The sequence below is a fragment of the Medicago sativa genome, chromosome 6 (genome assembly GCF_051527215.1).
Source record: "Medicago sativa cultivar Bolivia chromosome 6, Bolivia_mono, whole genome shotgun sequence".
In the NCBI taxonomy this organism is placed as follows: Eukaryota; Viridiplantae; Streptophyta; class Magnoliopsida; order Fabales; family Fabaceae; genus Medicago; species Medicago sativa.
Window position 1 is genome coordinate 15,945,201 of NC_140754.1, and position 12,838 is coordinate 15,958,038.

The following is a 12,838-nucleotide window of genomic DNA, read 5'->3' on the forward strand; positions in this document are numbered from 1 at the left end:
TGAAGCGAAACAAGCAAATAAAAACGTGGAATAAAACAAATTCATAACGGTATTTAACATAACAGCCAACAATTTTAAACATTTACTAAAACTTAACAACTATGCAGTCAAATTTGTCACAAGAAGGCCTTTGAGATCAAAGCTATACATGAAATTGTAGTGCTATCAAATAGTTCCAAGTCAAGTCTAAAAGAGTATACACTCAGTTTTCCAGAGATAGATTGCACAAAAGGATTAGATTCACAATTCAGCTTTCCTTCAAATCAGCTGCAACATGCACCTCCTGCAGCAACAGTTCCATCTCTGCCTCCTGCTTGGCCTTGTGGACGTCCATAGCCAACTTTTATACCACATGTCTGCAATAATAGATTCATTGAAAATTTTAGCCAAAAGGAAACATTAGGCAACAGGAAAATGGGCCAGATACTCTAAATACAAGGAATCAAACATTAGACGCAGCCATACAATCTGGACTGTAGGATCAAGATCAGACGTCTCATGTTCTGACTTTGGTAGATCAGGTTCATATACAATCAATAAAATGTGAGTCATCCGATCTTGATCCGTGGGCCACGATAGGCGACTGCATGATTGCGTGAAAGTGCCAGATCCCAGTAAGATTTCCTTTTAATTTTATTTATTTGAAGTACAAAAAGAAGAAAAAACATCCATGCGTCTACTTTATTTGGCTAATTTTGGAGAAACTAACAATCAATAACACAAGGAAAACCTCATGATAATTACCAACACATTTGAAAACACCGAAGTTCTTATGAGTAGATCACCAATAAAAAAAGGATGTAAACATTCATTCTCGGGACACAACGAAACTGAAGAAATAATCCCCGTTTGTTACAGGTTATTTGATAAAAATTGTCATTTAACTTAAAAAAATAAAAAATTTGAGGATTTTGATTGTGTTTGTTTAAGCCTTTTAAAATAACCAAAATCTTTTTTTTTGGTTAAAATGAGAAGTTATTTTTAGTAGCTTCTACGAAGTAATCTGATTTTTATTAGTGTAGTAGATGAAAGAGAACTTTAAAAAAAAAATTATTAATTTAAGCTAACGCAAATTAACTTCTACTTCACATAAAATCTCTAAAACACTATTCTCTAAATTATTTTATCTGAAAATCACTGTTTCTTCATCTTAAATAAAAGGTTCATCACATAGATTCTGATTTATATAATTTAAATTTCTAAACCCAGAGCCATATAGGTGTGGCATGGCACCAATGCGGTCATCACAACTAATTTTGCGCATCTGTTTACATTGAACTGACTGTAGATAGTTACCTCATTGGACACATCAAAGACACCATCTTGGATGTTCTGAAGAATCTTTGCAGCAGTCTTTATGAAAGCCTGCAGAATAAGCAGTAGGTTATTTTTTTATGGTAACCAAACTCATAATATGCTCGAGGCTACCATATATTTGTGCTGCATCTTTCTTGCTATTGAATAAGATGAATCACCTCTTCCACATTTTGTGCTGTCTTGGCAGAAGCCTCCATGAATAAAAGTCCATTTTCCTTTGCAAATTGCTCCCCCTCCTCTTTGCTCACTGCCCTTCGGTGAGACAGATCACACTTGTTCCCTATGAGCGTGATTGTCATATTAGGATTGGCATGCTGCCGCGCATCTTCCAACCAACTTGCCAAATGATTAAATGTCTCTCTCCTGAGCAACAAAAGAATTTTCTGATTTTCAATTGAAAGCATGGTATGAAAAATAAGTGAACCTCATTACTTAACCACTCCACCACACATAGAAATACAGAAAATAGAAGGGGGGCGGAATTGGACATAAATTGATTTGTTTATATGGAACAAAAGTGTATTGTTTGGGGGACCACAGCAAAGGAAGAAGGGATACATTCTCTTAAAATTTGGATTGGGCATAACTCAACCCAAGAACAGCAACATATAAGGTGAGGGACACACCCCTCACGCCTAGGACAAGACATCTAAAGTGCGACATGAGTGACCTGATAGTGGGACGCCTCTTACTTATAAACACATTTTCAAGTTACATCTCATCCAATGTGCGGCTCTCAACACATACCACATTCATTCATAAACTTGAGAAATAAAAATAAAATCATGAAAACATGCTACTTGCAACCAGCGGTACTACAGCTCCTCCGATAAAGGATTGGAAAACCATTTAAGATGGATTGAACTTTTAAAAAGGGCAACCCGGTGCACTGAAGCTCCCGCATATGCAGGGTCCGGGAAGGGTTCCCACCATTTGGTGTATTGTACGCAGCCTTACCCTGTTTTTTACACAAGAGGCTGTTTCCAGGACTTGAACCCGTGACCTTTCGGTCACATGACAACAACTTTACCAGTTGCGCCAAGGTTACCCCTCATGGATTGAACTTTTAAGTTTGACAATAAACTAGGCGACAAATGTTCTATTCTCCAAGTTCAGAAGAATTGAAACTTTCGAATAGGGAAATAAGCAATAATAAAAGAAAAGGCAATAGTAAAGCTACAGTCAGTCACCAAAGGTTTGTAGATGTCCAACTGCACAAATATACAGCATTTCATTTCTGATGTATGGGATTTGACTCCTCTAGAGTTAAGGGAGGATTTATCTTTAAACGATAAAGTTTGAAACTGTGGATTGGAAAAACAATAGCTGAGAATTTAACAACACGCACGTATATTTTTCAATCAATAGTTATTATTGCGTTTATACTTCAAAATGCAATCTCTCACTTTTGTGAATATCATTGTGAATATCAACATATTCAAACATTTAGCATTCATCAAAGTGGCAAATATCATGCAAGATGCAGACCATGATTGTGTGTCAAAGTGAAAATAGCACCACCCACCTCGTAATGTCATAAACTAGAAGCGCCCCCGCTGCTCCTCTGTAGTAAGATCTAGTGATTGATCTAAAAGATTCTTGGCCAGCCTACAATTAAACAACGTACTCCACATCAGTATTTGAATCTTATTGAAAACAACAAATGAAGATACTGGGACAAATATATGACTAAATTATTCATTTCTACAAATACACCTCCATGTGGATCAATATAATATACTAAATGAGTGTCAAATATAATTTCAATTACTGATTTTGATAGGAATAACTAAAAAAATTGATGACAATCTTCTTGAAATGTTGCATGAATAGAAAGAAAATTAAACAGGTGCCACAAATAAAGATGTCTTACATAACCTATGTAATAAACAATAGGTTCTATGTGTTATCTGCTTGAAAAAATTCAAGCAGAGATTTGTCATCCTAAAACCCTTTACACCATGAAGGAGATGGGTTAAAATATATCCGTGAAAGACAAGTTAAGTAAGTGCGCATATTCATTGAAGACATCTTTCATTCATTTAGAAAGTAGAACAAATATAAACAGTTGTCTCTTCTATAGCAGCTGAATAAAGTAGCACCTTAATTTATGTTTCTTTCTAATCCAAAGCATCATCATTTGCAATAAACACACAACAATAACAACCATGGTTGTCAAGATCGAGATTTAGATCTTGAGATTGTACAACCTCGCGCTTCAACATGCCTCCATCGAGTTGGAGCGGTTCAAAGATCGGAGATGACGATGGATCGGCGGCGCTCTGTTTAGCATCCAAAAAGGCTTTCAGTCCGACTTCGAGCCAAGGCAAGCCAACCCGTTTTCAACCTGATGGCTCACATGCCGGTTTCGACTCGTTTCTCACTCTAAAAGAACAGATTATATCATTAATTTCATTTTTGAGAATTGTTGGTGTTTAATTGAATCATTGGGTTAGGAAATTGGGAATTTTTCTCATCTTCTCTCTGAAATGGTAATTCTTCAATGAATGATTCAATAAATTAATTCCCTTTCATCTTTCATTGCTTCTATAACTTCCTATCCTTCCTTAACACTTCTCGTATCTCACTGTGCGGCTCATAGCAATTCCAAAATATCAGTAGCTCATAGCAATTCCAAAATATCAGTCAAACCATTCCTCACGTTTTTTTTTTCTCCCAAATATGCCTTCCTGATGAAAGGTTTTTTCCCCAAAAAATCGGTTAAGAAATTGATGTTTTAAGATGATGTTTTGTTTTTTGACGACAGTTTTTATATGATGTTTAAGACAATGAGAATGATGATTAATGAAAGTTTTTTTTTTTTTATGAAAGGTTATTTTATTTAGTTTCTTTTATAATTTTGTCTGTTGGGTGGGATCTTATGATCCAACGACCTACGCTTTTTCTATACCTCAACGATCTTTAGTGGGATCCTGATTTTGACAACCATGATAACAACCAAGTTTTTTTCCACTACGTATAATAGGCTACATAAAACAATAGACATTGTAGATTCCTTTAGTATATTAGGTCTATAGATAGATTATCATCCTCTAAATCTTGCTTATGGAGTATCCTTCATCTGATCTGCTTTTGGTATAGTAAGACTCCAATATCTATATCTACATTTATACACAGGAGTGGATCTTATGATGTTGAAAAAACATATTAAGGGGTCATATTTCTAATCCCATCATTCAAACCCCCTATTTTCTATTTTTAAACACAGATTTTCTTTTCATTGAATATAGTAGATGAATAATTGAGATTCAACATAAGAAAAACTAACATGGAGATCCCATTCTCCACACACACATACATACATATGTAAATTTGTATAGAAAGAGAGACAGACCCTTGCTCACAGCCATGTCCCAGCACCCTTATTTTCTATTATACAACCAAACAATAAAAAGAAACGGAGTATAATTGGGATTTGGGATTCCCTGCCAGTTAAATTAGTTTTACACCGACATCCAATGCGACACGAGTTTACTTTTTAAAAATAAGTGCAAAATACTAGATTCTCATTGAATGTCGGTATGAACTGTGCATGTCCTCTTTATACCAAAAAATTAAATATATATACAGCCAGCGTAAACAGTTTTACACAATCAGTAATCATTATAAACATTTGTTTTTTATCATAATCACTTCGAAAGTAACACATTGGCTCTGATGTACCAGCGGTATAAACACTGATACAACATATCCCACTAAGTGGGGTTGACTACATGGATCAAATTACACCGTAATGTTATATCATAAACCATATTTCGATTTAACTCATCAATTTATATATCTTTCTTGACAGTTTTTCTAGTTCTTCCTCTGCCTCGATTGGTCCAACTATCCTCAGTTTGATCTACTCTTCATAATACATAATCTACCTGCTTCTCCCTACATGTCCAAACCACTCAAGCCTGTTTTCCACCATTTTTTCTACTTTATGTGTTACCTAAACTCTCTCTAGTCTCTATTGTTGTCATTTCAAATCTTATCTCATCTAGTCTTGCCACACATCCAACGCAACATCTTCATCTCCACTACGCTTGTTTTACTCTCGTGAACATCAATACAACAAGAAACAACAACTAAGCCTTATCCCACTAAGTGAGATCGGCTACATGAATCAAACAACGCCGTAGTGTTCTATCAAGAACCATGTCTTTCTCCAACTCATTAATCTCTAGATCCTTCTTAATAGTTTCTCTTATAGTTTTTCCAGGTCTTCCCCAACCTCTAGTGATTTGACTTCCCTCCATATGATATACTCTTCTTACTACATAATCCACAGGTTTTCTCTCTGCATGCCCAAACCACCTAAGTATAGTTTCTAATCATTTCTACTATAGGCACTACCCGAACCCCTCTCTCTAATGTCATTTCTAATTCTATCTCGTCTAGTCTTACCACAAACCCAAAGCAACATCCTCACCTCTGCAACGTTTAACTTATGTTTGTGTTGGTTCTATGTCGCCCAACTTACCACACACCCAACGCAACATCCTCACCTCTGCAACGTTTAACTTATGTTTGTGTTGGTTCTATGTCGCCCAACACACTGTTCAGTACAACGCCGATGGTGCATAAAAATTAAACTCAATAAATAAAGCAACCTAATAGAACATTCAAACCCGGTAATTACAAATAGTTCAATTTAGTAATTTAGTAATCAATCAATTACTATTATCACCTAATTTCAACTACCAAACACAAAAAACAATAATTCAAATTTAAAAACACAATAATAAAATTCTAGAGAGAGAGGGAGGGAGGAACTAACAGTATCCCATATCTGAAGCTTAATTGGCCTAGAATCAATAGTAAGCATACGAGCACCAAACTCAACACCAATAGTAAGATCATGAACAGGTTGAAACCTCTTATCAGTGAACTGAAGGAGCAAACAAGATTTCCCTACACCTGCACCGTAGAGAATCAAAACCCAATTTTGAAATCAGAATCGGTGACCCTTTTGAACGAATTGAAAAGGGTTGTGATTGAATTAGCGTACCTGTGTCACCGATGATGATGTACTTGAAGAGGTAGTCGTACGACATGGTTTTGGAGATGAAACGACGTCGTTTAGGGGAGAGTTTTGTTTTGAGAAGAAAGGAAAGAGAGGAAGTTATAGCGTTTTATGTTTGGTTTTGATTTTGAGTGTGGATTATGGATTTGAATCTAAATCAAAAAAACTAAGGTGACGTATAATGTGGGTATAGGAGCATGAGAAAGAAACATCTATCATGATATATCCTTTTCTATGTTTATTTATTTTTAATATTTTTTAAGTTTGTTTTTACATGAGATATTTTTATGGTTTTTTTATTCTTAAGATATTTTTTTTAAGTTTAAATATGTCTCTCGTTATCAATGGCATGGAATAGAAGCATATGACCTAACTTACTTAATGTTTAGCTTGGCTCGTTTAATTACATGGACATATTTAAGCTTGTTGAAAGGCTTATTTACTTGTCTGAAAAATATAGTATTAGTTGTTTTGTTTCTTGAATATGTAAAGAGTAATCACAATAATTTATCAATGTTGATATTAACTTTTTAATATATGGATTTTTTTTTAGGGAAATATATGGATTTGATAGTGAGTATTTATAGGGATTGATATGACAATAAATAAGTATATTAAAGTACAAAGGATAATCCACAGGTTTTGCATGACGTCGATTTAATTTGGCATAAACAAGTTACCCTAAAAGTGTTTATTTTTGCTTGGCGGATGCTCCGTGATCGCTTTCCTACTAAATTTAATTTGAGGGCGTGTGGGGTAATTGATACAGATAAGTGTTTGTGTGTTTCTAGATGCGGTCAGGTGGAGGGTGCCCGTCACTTGTTTTTGTCATGTACTTGCTTTGGGTCATTGTGGCCTTTATTGCGGTTTTGGATTGGTTTCGATGGTGTTGACCCATCGAGATATTTCAGATCACTTTATTCAGTTTACTAATTATACATGTGGTTTGAAATCGCGGAGGTCTTTTCTTCAGCTGATTTGGCATCTTACTGCTTGGATTTTATGGAATGAACGAAACAATAGATTATTTAAACAGAAAGAATGCTCTATAGATCAACTACTAGTCAGAGTAAAATATTATTCTTTGTGGTGGTTGAAAGGCAAAAAGGCTAACTTTGTATTTGGTGAACATTTGTGATGGTCGAGTCATTTGTCGTGTTTAGGCATTTGATAGACACTTTTTGTATCTTGTGTAAACTGCTTGTTTGTTTAGTAGTTTTTTCGGCACATCCTGTGCTGGGGAGACTGCTATAACAGTGTTAATATAATCCATTTTTATTTGTTCAAAAAAAAGTATATTAAAGGACAAATATGACAATAGTAATGAAACATTTTAACGCAATGTAGTATTTTGACTAACATGATGCATAATCAATGACTATTTTAAAATTGTTATGCATCGAAGAATTATCATGACTACTCGTTACATGTTAAGGGACCAAAATGACTATTACCCAAAAAAAATAGTTTATTTACTTATACATTGAACTTTTTAGAAAGTCTAATAGGCCGCCATATTCGTTGTTATATATGCTATTAGATGAATGCAACTCTAACGTTAATCGTCGATTAACTACTTCTTGTTTGGACAACATTACATGTATCAACTCGCTTTTGATTAAATTTAAGTTTAAATCTACAACATATTTATAAAAACACTAACTAAATATTTAATTAAAAGAATTTTGGGTCAATATAGACTTTTCAAAAGGTCATATCATACCTTAAAATTTGGTCTATGAACCTTAAAATTTTAAAATAGGTCGTACATATTTAATCTAAAGTCCAGTTTAACCTACTTCCATCCATAGCCATAACGTATATGACATGATATATATTTGGCTTATTTGACTGTGTTATTGCTTGGAGATCAAATGACATGCATCATCGGTGTAAACTTGTTTTACACCGATCATCAATCACAATTTTTCAACACATATTTTTTAATTACATTTGTTCAAATATTTGTTTTTGGAATAAAAAAAAAGGTGAGTATGACTCTAGATGCTCGCCACTGTCAGAGCAAACTTCAAGGTTCAGCGAACATTAACACGTGTACTTGCAAATCATACATCAAATGGGTCTTTATGTTGACTGAGATTTGGAGGCTTCGTACTTTATAGGGGGTCAAAAGTTTTGTTTGGCTTGCTTGCCATGAACGATTGCTGACAAATTTGGGTAAGAGCAAGATGTTTCTAAGGAACCCCTGGTGTCCGAATTGTGTAGATGCAGTCGAAAGCTCGATTCATATTCTTCGTGATTGTCATTTTGGTGAGGGATGTTCAGTGTGTTCTTGTTCATCCAATTAGGCGAGATAAATTTTTCCATGCAAACCTTAAGGTGTGGGTTGCATGGAATGTTTGTGGGACATTTGGGCGAGTTTCCCGTACGAACTTTAAGGTGTGGGTTGCTTGTTCGTCCTACACATCCCTTAAGTCAAGGCCGGTAGAACACAATCGCTCCAAGAGTTGTGAGTACATGTCACGTAACTCTTCACCTAAGATGATGTACCGATTACAAGGTACCATACACCTATACTGTCTCTCTTGGGATTTTCCAAAATCTGTCCTCCCTCTGCCAAATGAACCATAATTTGATGAACCATATCTTCAGAACATGAAGTTATACACATAAAATATGTTTATTGTAACCTTCGCGCCACATCGAGTATTTAACATGCACATAAGCTTTTTTTTCCTAACAAAATATGGTTGAAAAAATAACAACGTAAATGTTTACGGACTTAAATGACTAGTTTGATATTAAAAAAACTCGAGGAAAGGTTAAATAGCGCCCTTAGGGCACTTGCTAAAGAAACAAATTTTAAAAGAATTTGTCCTAAAAAGTGGTGTATTCAATATTAACTAAACTTTTTGAAAGTTCGAAATTTGTTATTTCCAATACAAAATTTTCATTTTTCCTTTTCTTAACCAACATTCTTAGGTCTTTTGTTAAAATGACTCAGACTCTTATAAGACTATCTTGTTATAGACATCTAACTCAAATGGCATCATAGTTAGCATGACCCAAAAAAGTTATGGGACTAACTTTTTACGAAATAAATTGACATTATATGTCAGACACTATGACCTATTTGCTCAATTAATATTTTTTTTAAAGAAAAAACTTTAATGTTTGCTTCTGCCCAATATTTCATTGAAACTTGTTGTTCTCACTTCAGCTTTGACTATAAAACACCTGAAAATTGCACATTTACCCCCATCGACAGTTAACTACTGCCAAATTTACACTAAAAAAAAATGAAACTTCGGCAGCTGACTGCCGCTGAACAAGGAATTTCGGCAGTTAACTGCCTCCGGGTGAGTTTTTAAGCAAAATCAAAAGTGAAAACAGCAATTTTCTATTTCATTTGGGCCACACTCAAAGAAAAGCCCAAAAAACAATGTCATAAACATTACAAACCTAAATGAAACGATGTCGTCACAATACCTTAACCTAACCTTCTTTATTTCATCCTTTACCTAAAAAACTCACAAAAGCATATTCCATGCGCCACCACTCCCCAACGTTCACATTAGGATATTTTCGAAAATCCAAAATTTGGCAAGGACACTTTCGGAACATAAAAATATCTGTGACCCTATAAAAACATTGTAACCCTAGTTTTTTTCATTCTCACTCATTTCTCTCACTCTCAAATATCTCCTATTCTCTCTCTGCGGCTGAGAATTCCCAACCCTAGATTTCGATTCAGCTGAGGTAAAACCAATCTCTGATTCTCGTTTCTTTGATTCGATCTATGTTTCTTTGTTGTTCAATTACATGAATCATATGAATCTATTTGATGATTTTGTTCGATTAATTTGCATGTTTTTATGTTTTTATTTTGTATATTGTTTCAATTTTTTTAATTATGAATGAATCGATTTATGCTTGTAATCTTGGATTTGTTTTAGCTAATTTTGAATGAAATTTTTATTTCGTTTAATGTTTGAGAGAATTTGATTATGTATGAATCGATTTGTTTTTGTAATATTTGATTGATTCTAGCTAAATGAACCGATTCTTGTCTGAAATGATAGATCTGATGAATTTTTTGATTAAGTAATTTAATTAGGTTTGAGAAGTTATGAGCTTTTGATGTTTTTATTGTTTTGATTGATTATGGATCTGTTAATATAATACTGTGATTGTAATTGGGTTTCGTCTATATGATTAAAAGGGTCTTCAAATTTGTTACTCTGTTTTATTGATTACATTTGGGGTATTACTCTTATGTTATTGGATTTGGTTTGATTAGATCTTGTGTGGTAAAGCTGATTTTAAATTTCATGTTAATTATTGATAAGCTGAGTTGGATTCTTGCTTGTCTGTTTCAATTATTATCATTTAGCTTATTACACAATGAATTAGTTGTTTGGTTAGCATGATTTGTTTATTACATGAGATAATTTATGAATGATTATGACTTGAAACTGAAGTGTGGTTCAATTATTTTAGTGAACATGTGTTCTGAGTTTTGAAACTTTGTTGAATTGATTTTCATTTGTTATGCTTGTTTATTACTGTTGATTTCTGACTTGTGTAGTTATTTTGTGAATTGCAGTTTTAAGACAACATGGGAAAAGAAAAGATTCATATCAACATTGTCGTCATTGGACATGTCGACTCTGGAAAATCAACAACAACTGGTCACTTGATCTACAAGCTAGGAGGTATTGACAAGCGTGTGATCGAGAGATTCGAGAAGGAAGCTGCTGAAATGAACAAGCGTTCATTCAAGTACGCATGGGTTCTTGACAAACTTAAGGCTGAGCGTGAAAGAGGAATTACCATCGATATTGCCTTGTGGAAATTCGAGACCACCAAGTACTACTGCACAGTCATTGATGCTCCTGGACATCGTGATTTCATCAAGAACATGATTACTGGAACCTCCCAGGCTGATTGTGCAGTCCTTATCATTGACTCCACCACTGGTGGTTTTGAAGCTGGTATCTCTAAGGATGGACAGACCCGTGAGCATGCTCTTCTCGCTTTTACTCTTGGAGTGAAGCAGATGATCTGTTGTTGTAACAAGGTAAATTTCTAGTGCTAGATTTGTATGAACATTGTTATGATATGATTTTTATGTTGAGTTACGGATTCTGACTTTGGTTTCAATATTTTGATTCAGATGGATGCTACCACCCCTAAGTACTCGAAGGCTAGGTACGATGAAATCGTGAAGGAAGTTTCATCATACTTGAAGAAGGTTGGTTACAACCCAGACAAAATTCCCTTCGTTCCCATCTCCGGATTTGAAGGTGACAACATGATTGAGAGGTCCACCAACCTTGACTGGTACAAGGGACCAACTCTCCTTGAGGCTCTTGACCAGATCAACGAGCCCAAGAGACCCACAGACAAGCCCCTAAGGCTTCCATTGCAAGATGTTTACAAGATTGGTGGTATTGGTACTGTGCCAGTCGGACGTGTTGAGACCGGTATTGTGAAGCCCGGTATGGTTGTGACTTTTGGACCCACTGGTTTGACAACTGAAGTTAAGTCTGTTGAGATGCATCACGAGGCTCTCACTGAAGCTCTTCCAGGAGACAATGTCGGATTCAATGTTAAGAATGTTGCTGTGAAGGATCTCAAGCGTGGTTTCGTTGCATCCAACTCCAAGGATGACCCTGCCAAGGAAGCTGCCAACTTCACTTCCCAAGTCATCATCATGAACCACCCTGGTCAGATTGGAAACGGATATGCACCAGTGCTCGATTGCCACACCTCTCACATTGCTGTGAAGTTTGCTGAACTTGTTACCAAGATTGACAGGCGATCTGGTAAGGAGATTGAAAAGGAGCCCAAGTTCTTGAAGAATGGTGATGCTGGTATCATTAAGATGGTTCCCACCAAGCCCATGGTGGTTGAGACCTTTGCTGAATATCCTCCACTTGGACGTTTTGCTGTCAGAGACATGCGTCAAACAGTTGCTGTTGGTGTCATCAAGGCTGTGGAGAAGAAGGATCCCACTGGAGCCAAAGTCACCAAAGCTGCTGCCAAGAAGAAGTGATCTCACACCATGGTTACTGCACAAGTTGTTCCTTTTTAATAGTTTGTTATCTTGTCCGTGTCTTAGTTTTTTGTTATTCCAGTTTTATTTTTCCAGTTTTAGAAACTTACAGAACTGGGTTCTTGATCGGCGATGGTACCGTTTTTGGTTTTAATTGTTAAGAGTCTGAGTTTCAAAAGGCAGCTAAAAGGTTTTACATCTTAATTTTGCTGCTGAGGAATGTTGTAATTGCATTTGATTTACAAGACAGTTTTGTGATGTCAAACCTTTTATTTTATCTCTATGGTTATGTTTTTGAATATTGTCCTTGATTGTTTGTGGTGCTGAGCTTGCTAGTTGATAGTTCCTGCAATTTTTCTTGGGAAGATTGTCTTTATGCATTTGTTTTGAGGTTAGGAAGTTTAAATATTCAAGTACATGGATGATTAGTGAAAGCTGAAGCTAACTAATCCAAATGATTAGTGAGTATA

The 12,838-nt window shown here is 35.3% G+C and overlaps 2 protein-coding genes across 2 annotated transcripts; one reads left to right on the plus strand and one right to left on the minus strand.

Moving 5' to 3' along the window:
* On the minus strand, positions 1-6,472 carry GB2 (GTP-binding 2). The gene is made up of 6 exons (XM_085716450.1): positions 6,335-6,472; positions 6,104-6,243; positions 2,843-2,925; positions 1,476-1,680; positions 1,297-1,365; positions 1-356 (listed from the first exon to the last, which is right to left on the minus strand). Exons 1-6 carry the CDS (start codon positions 6,378-6,380, stop codon positions 264-266), a joined length of 636 nt encoding a protein of 211 aa, XP_085572576.1. The 5' UTR covers positions 6,381-6,472; the 3' UTR covers positions 1-263.
* Positions 6,473-9,981: 3,509 nt separating this feature from the next.
* On the plus strand, positions 9,982-12,633 carry LOC146913214 (elongation factor 1-alpha). The gene is made up of 3 exons (XM_085716449.1): positions 9,982-10,069; positions 10,917-11,390; positions 11,487-12,633. Exons 2-3 carry the CDS (start codon positions 10,929-10,931, stop codon positions 12,366-12,368), a joined length of 1,344 nt encoding a protein of 447 aa, XP_085572575.1. The 5' UTR covers positions 9,982-10,069; positions 10,917-10,928; the 3' UTR covers positions 12,369-12,633.
* Positions 12,634-12,838: the final 205 nt, after the last annotated feature.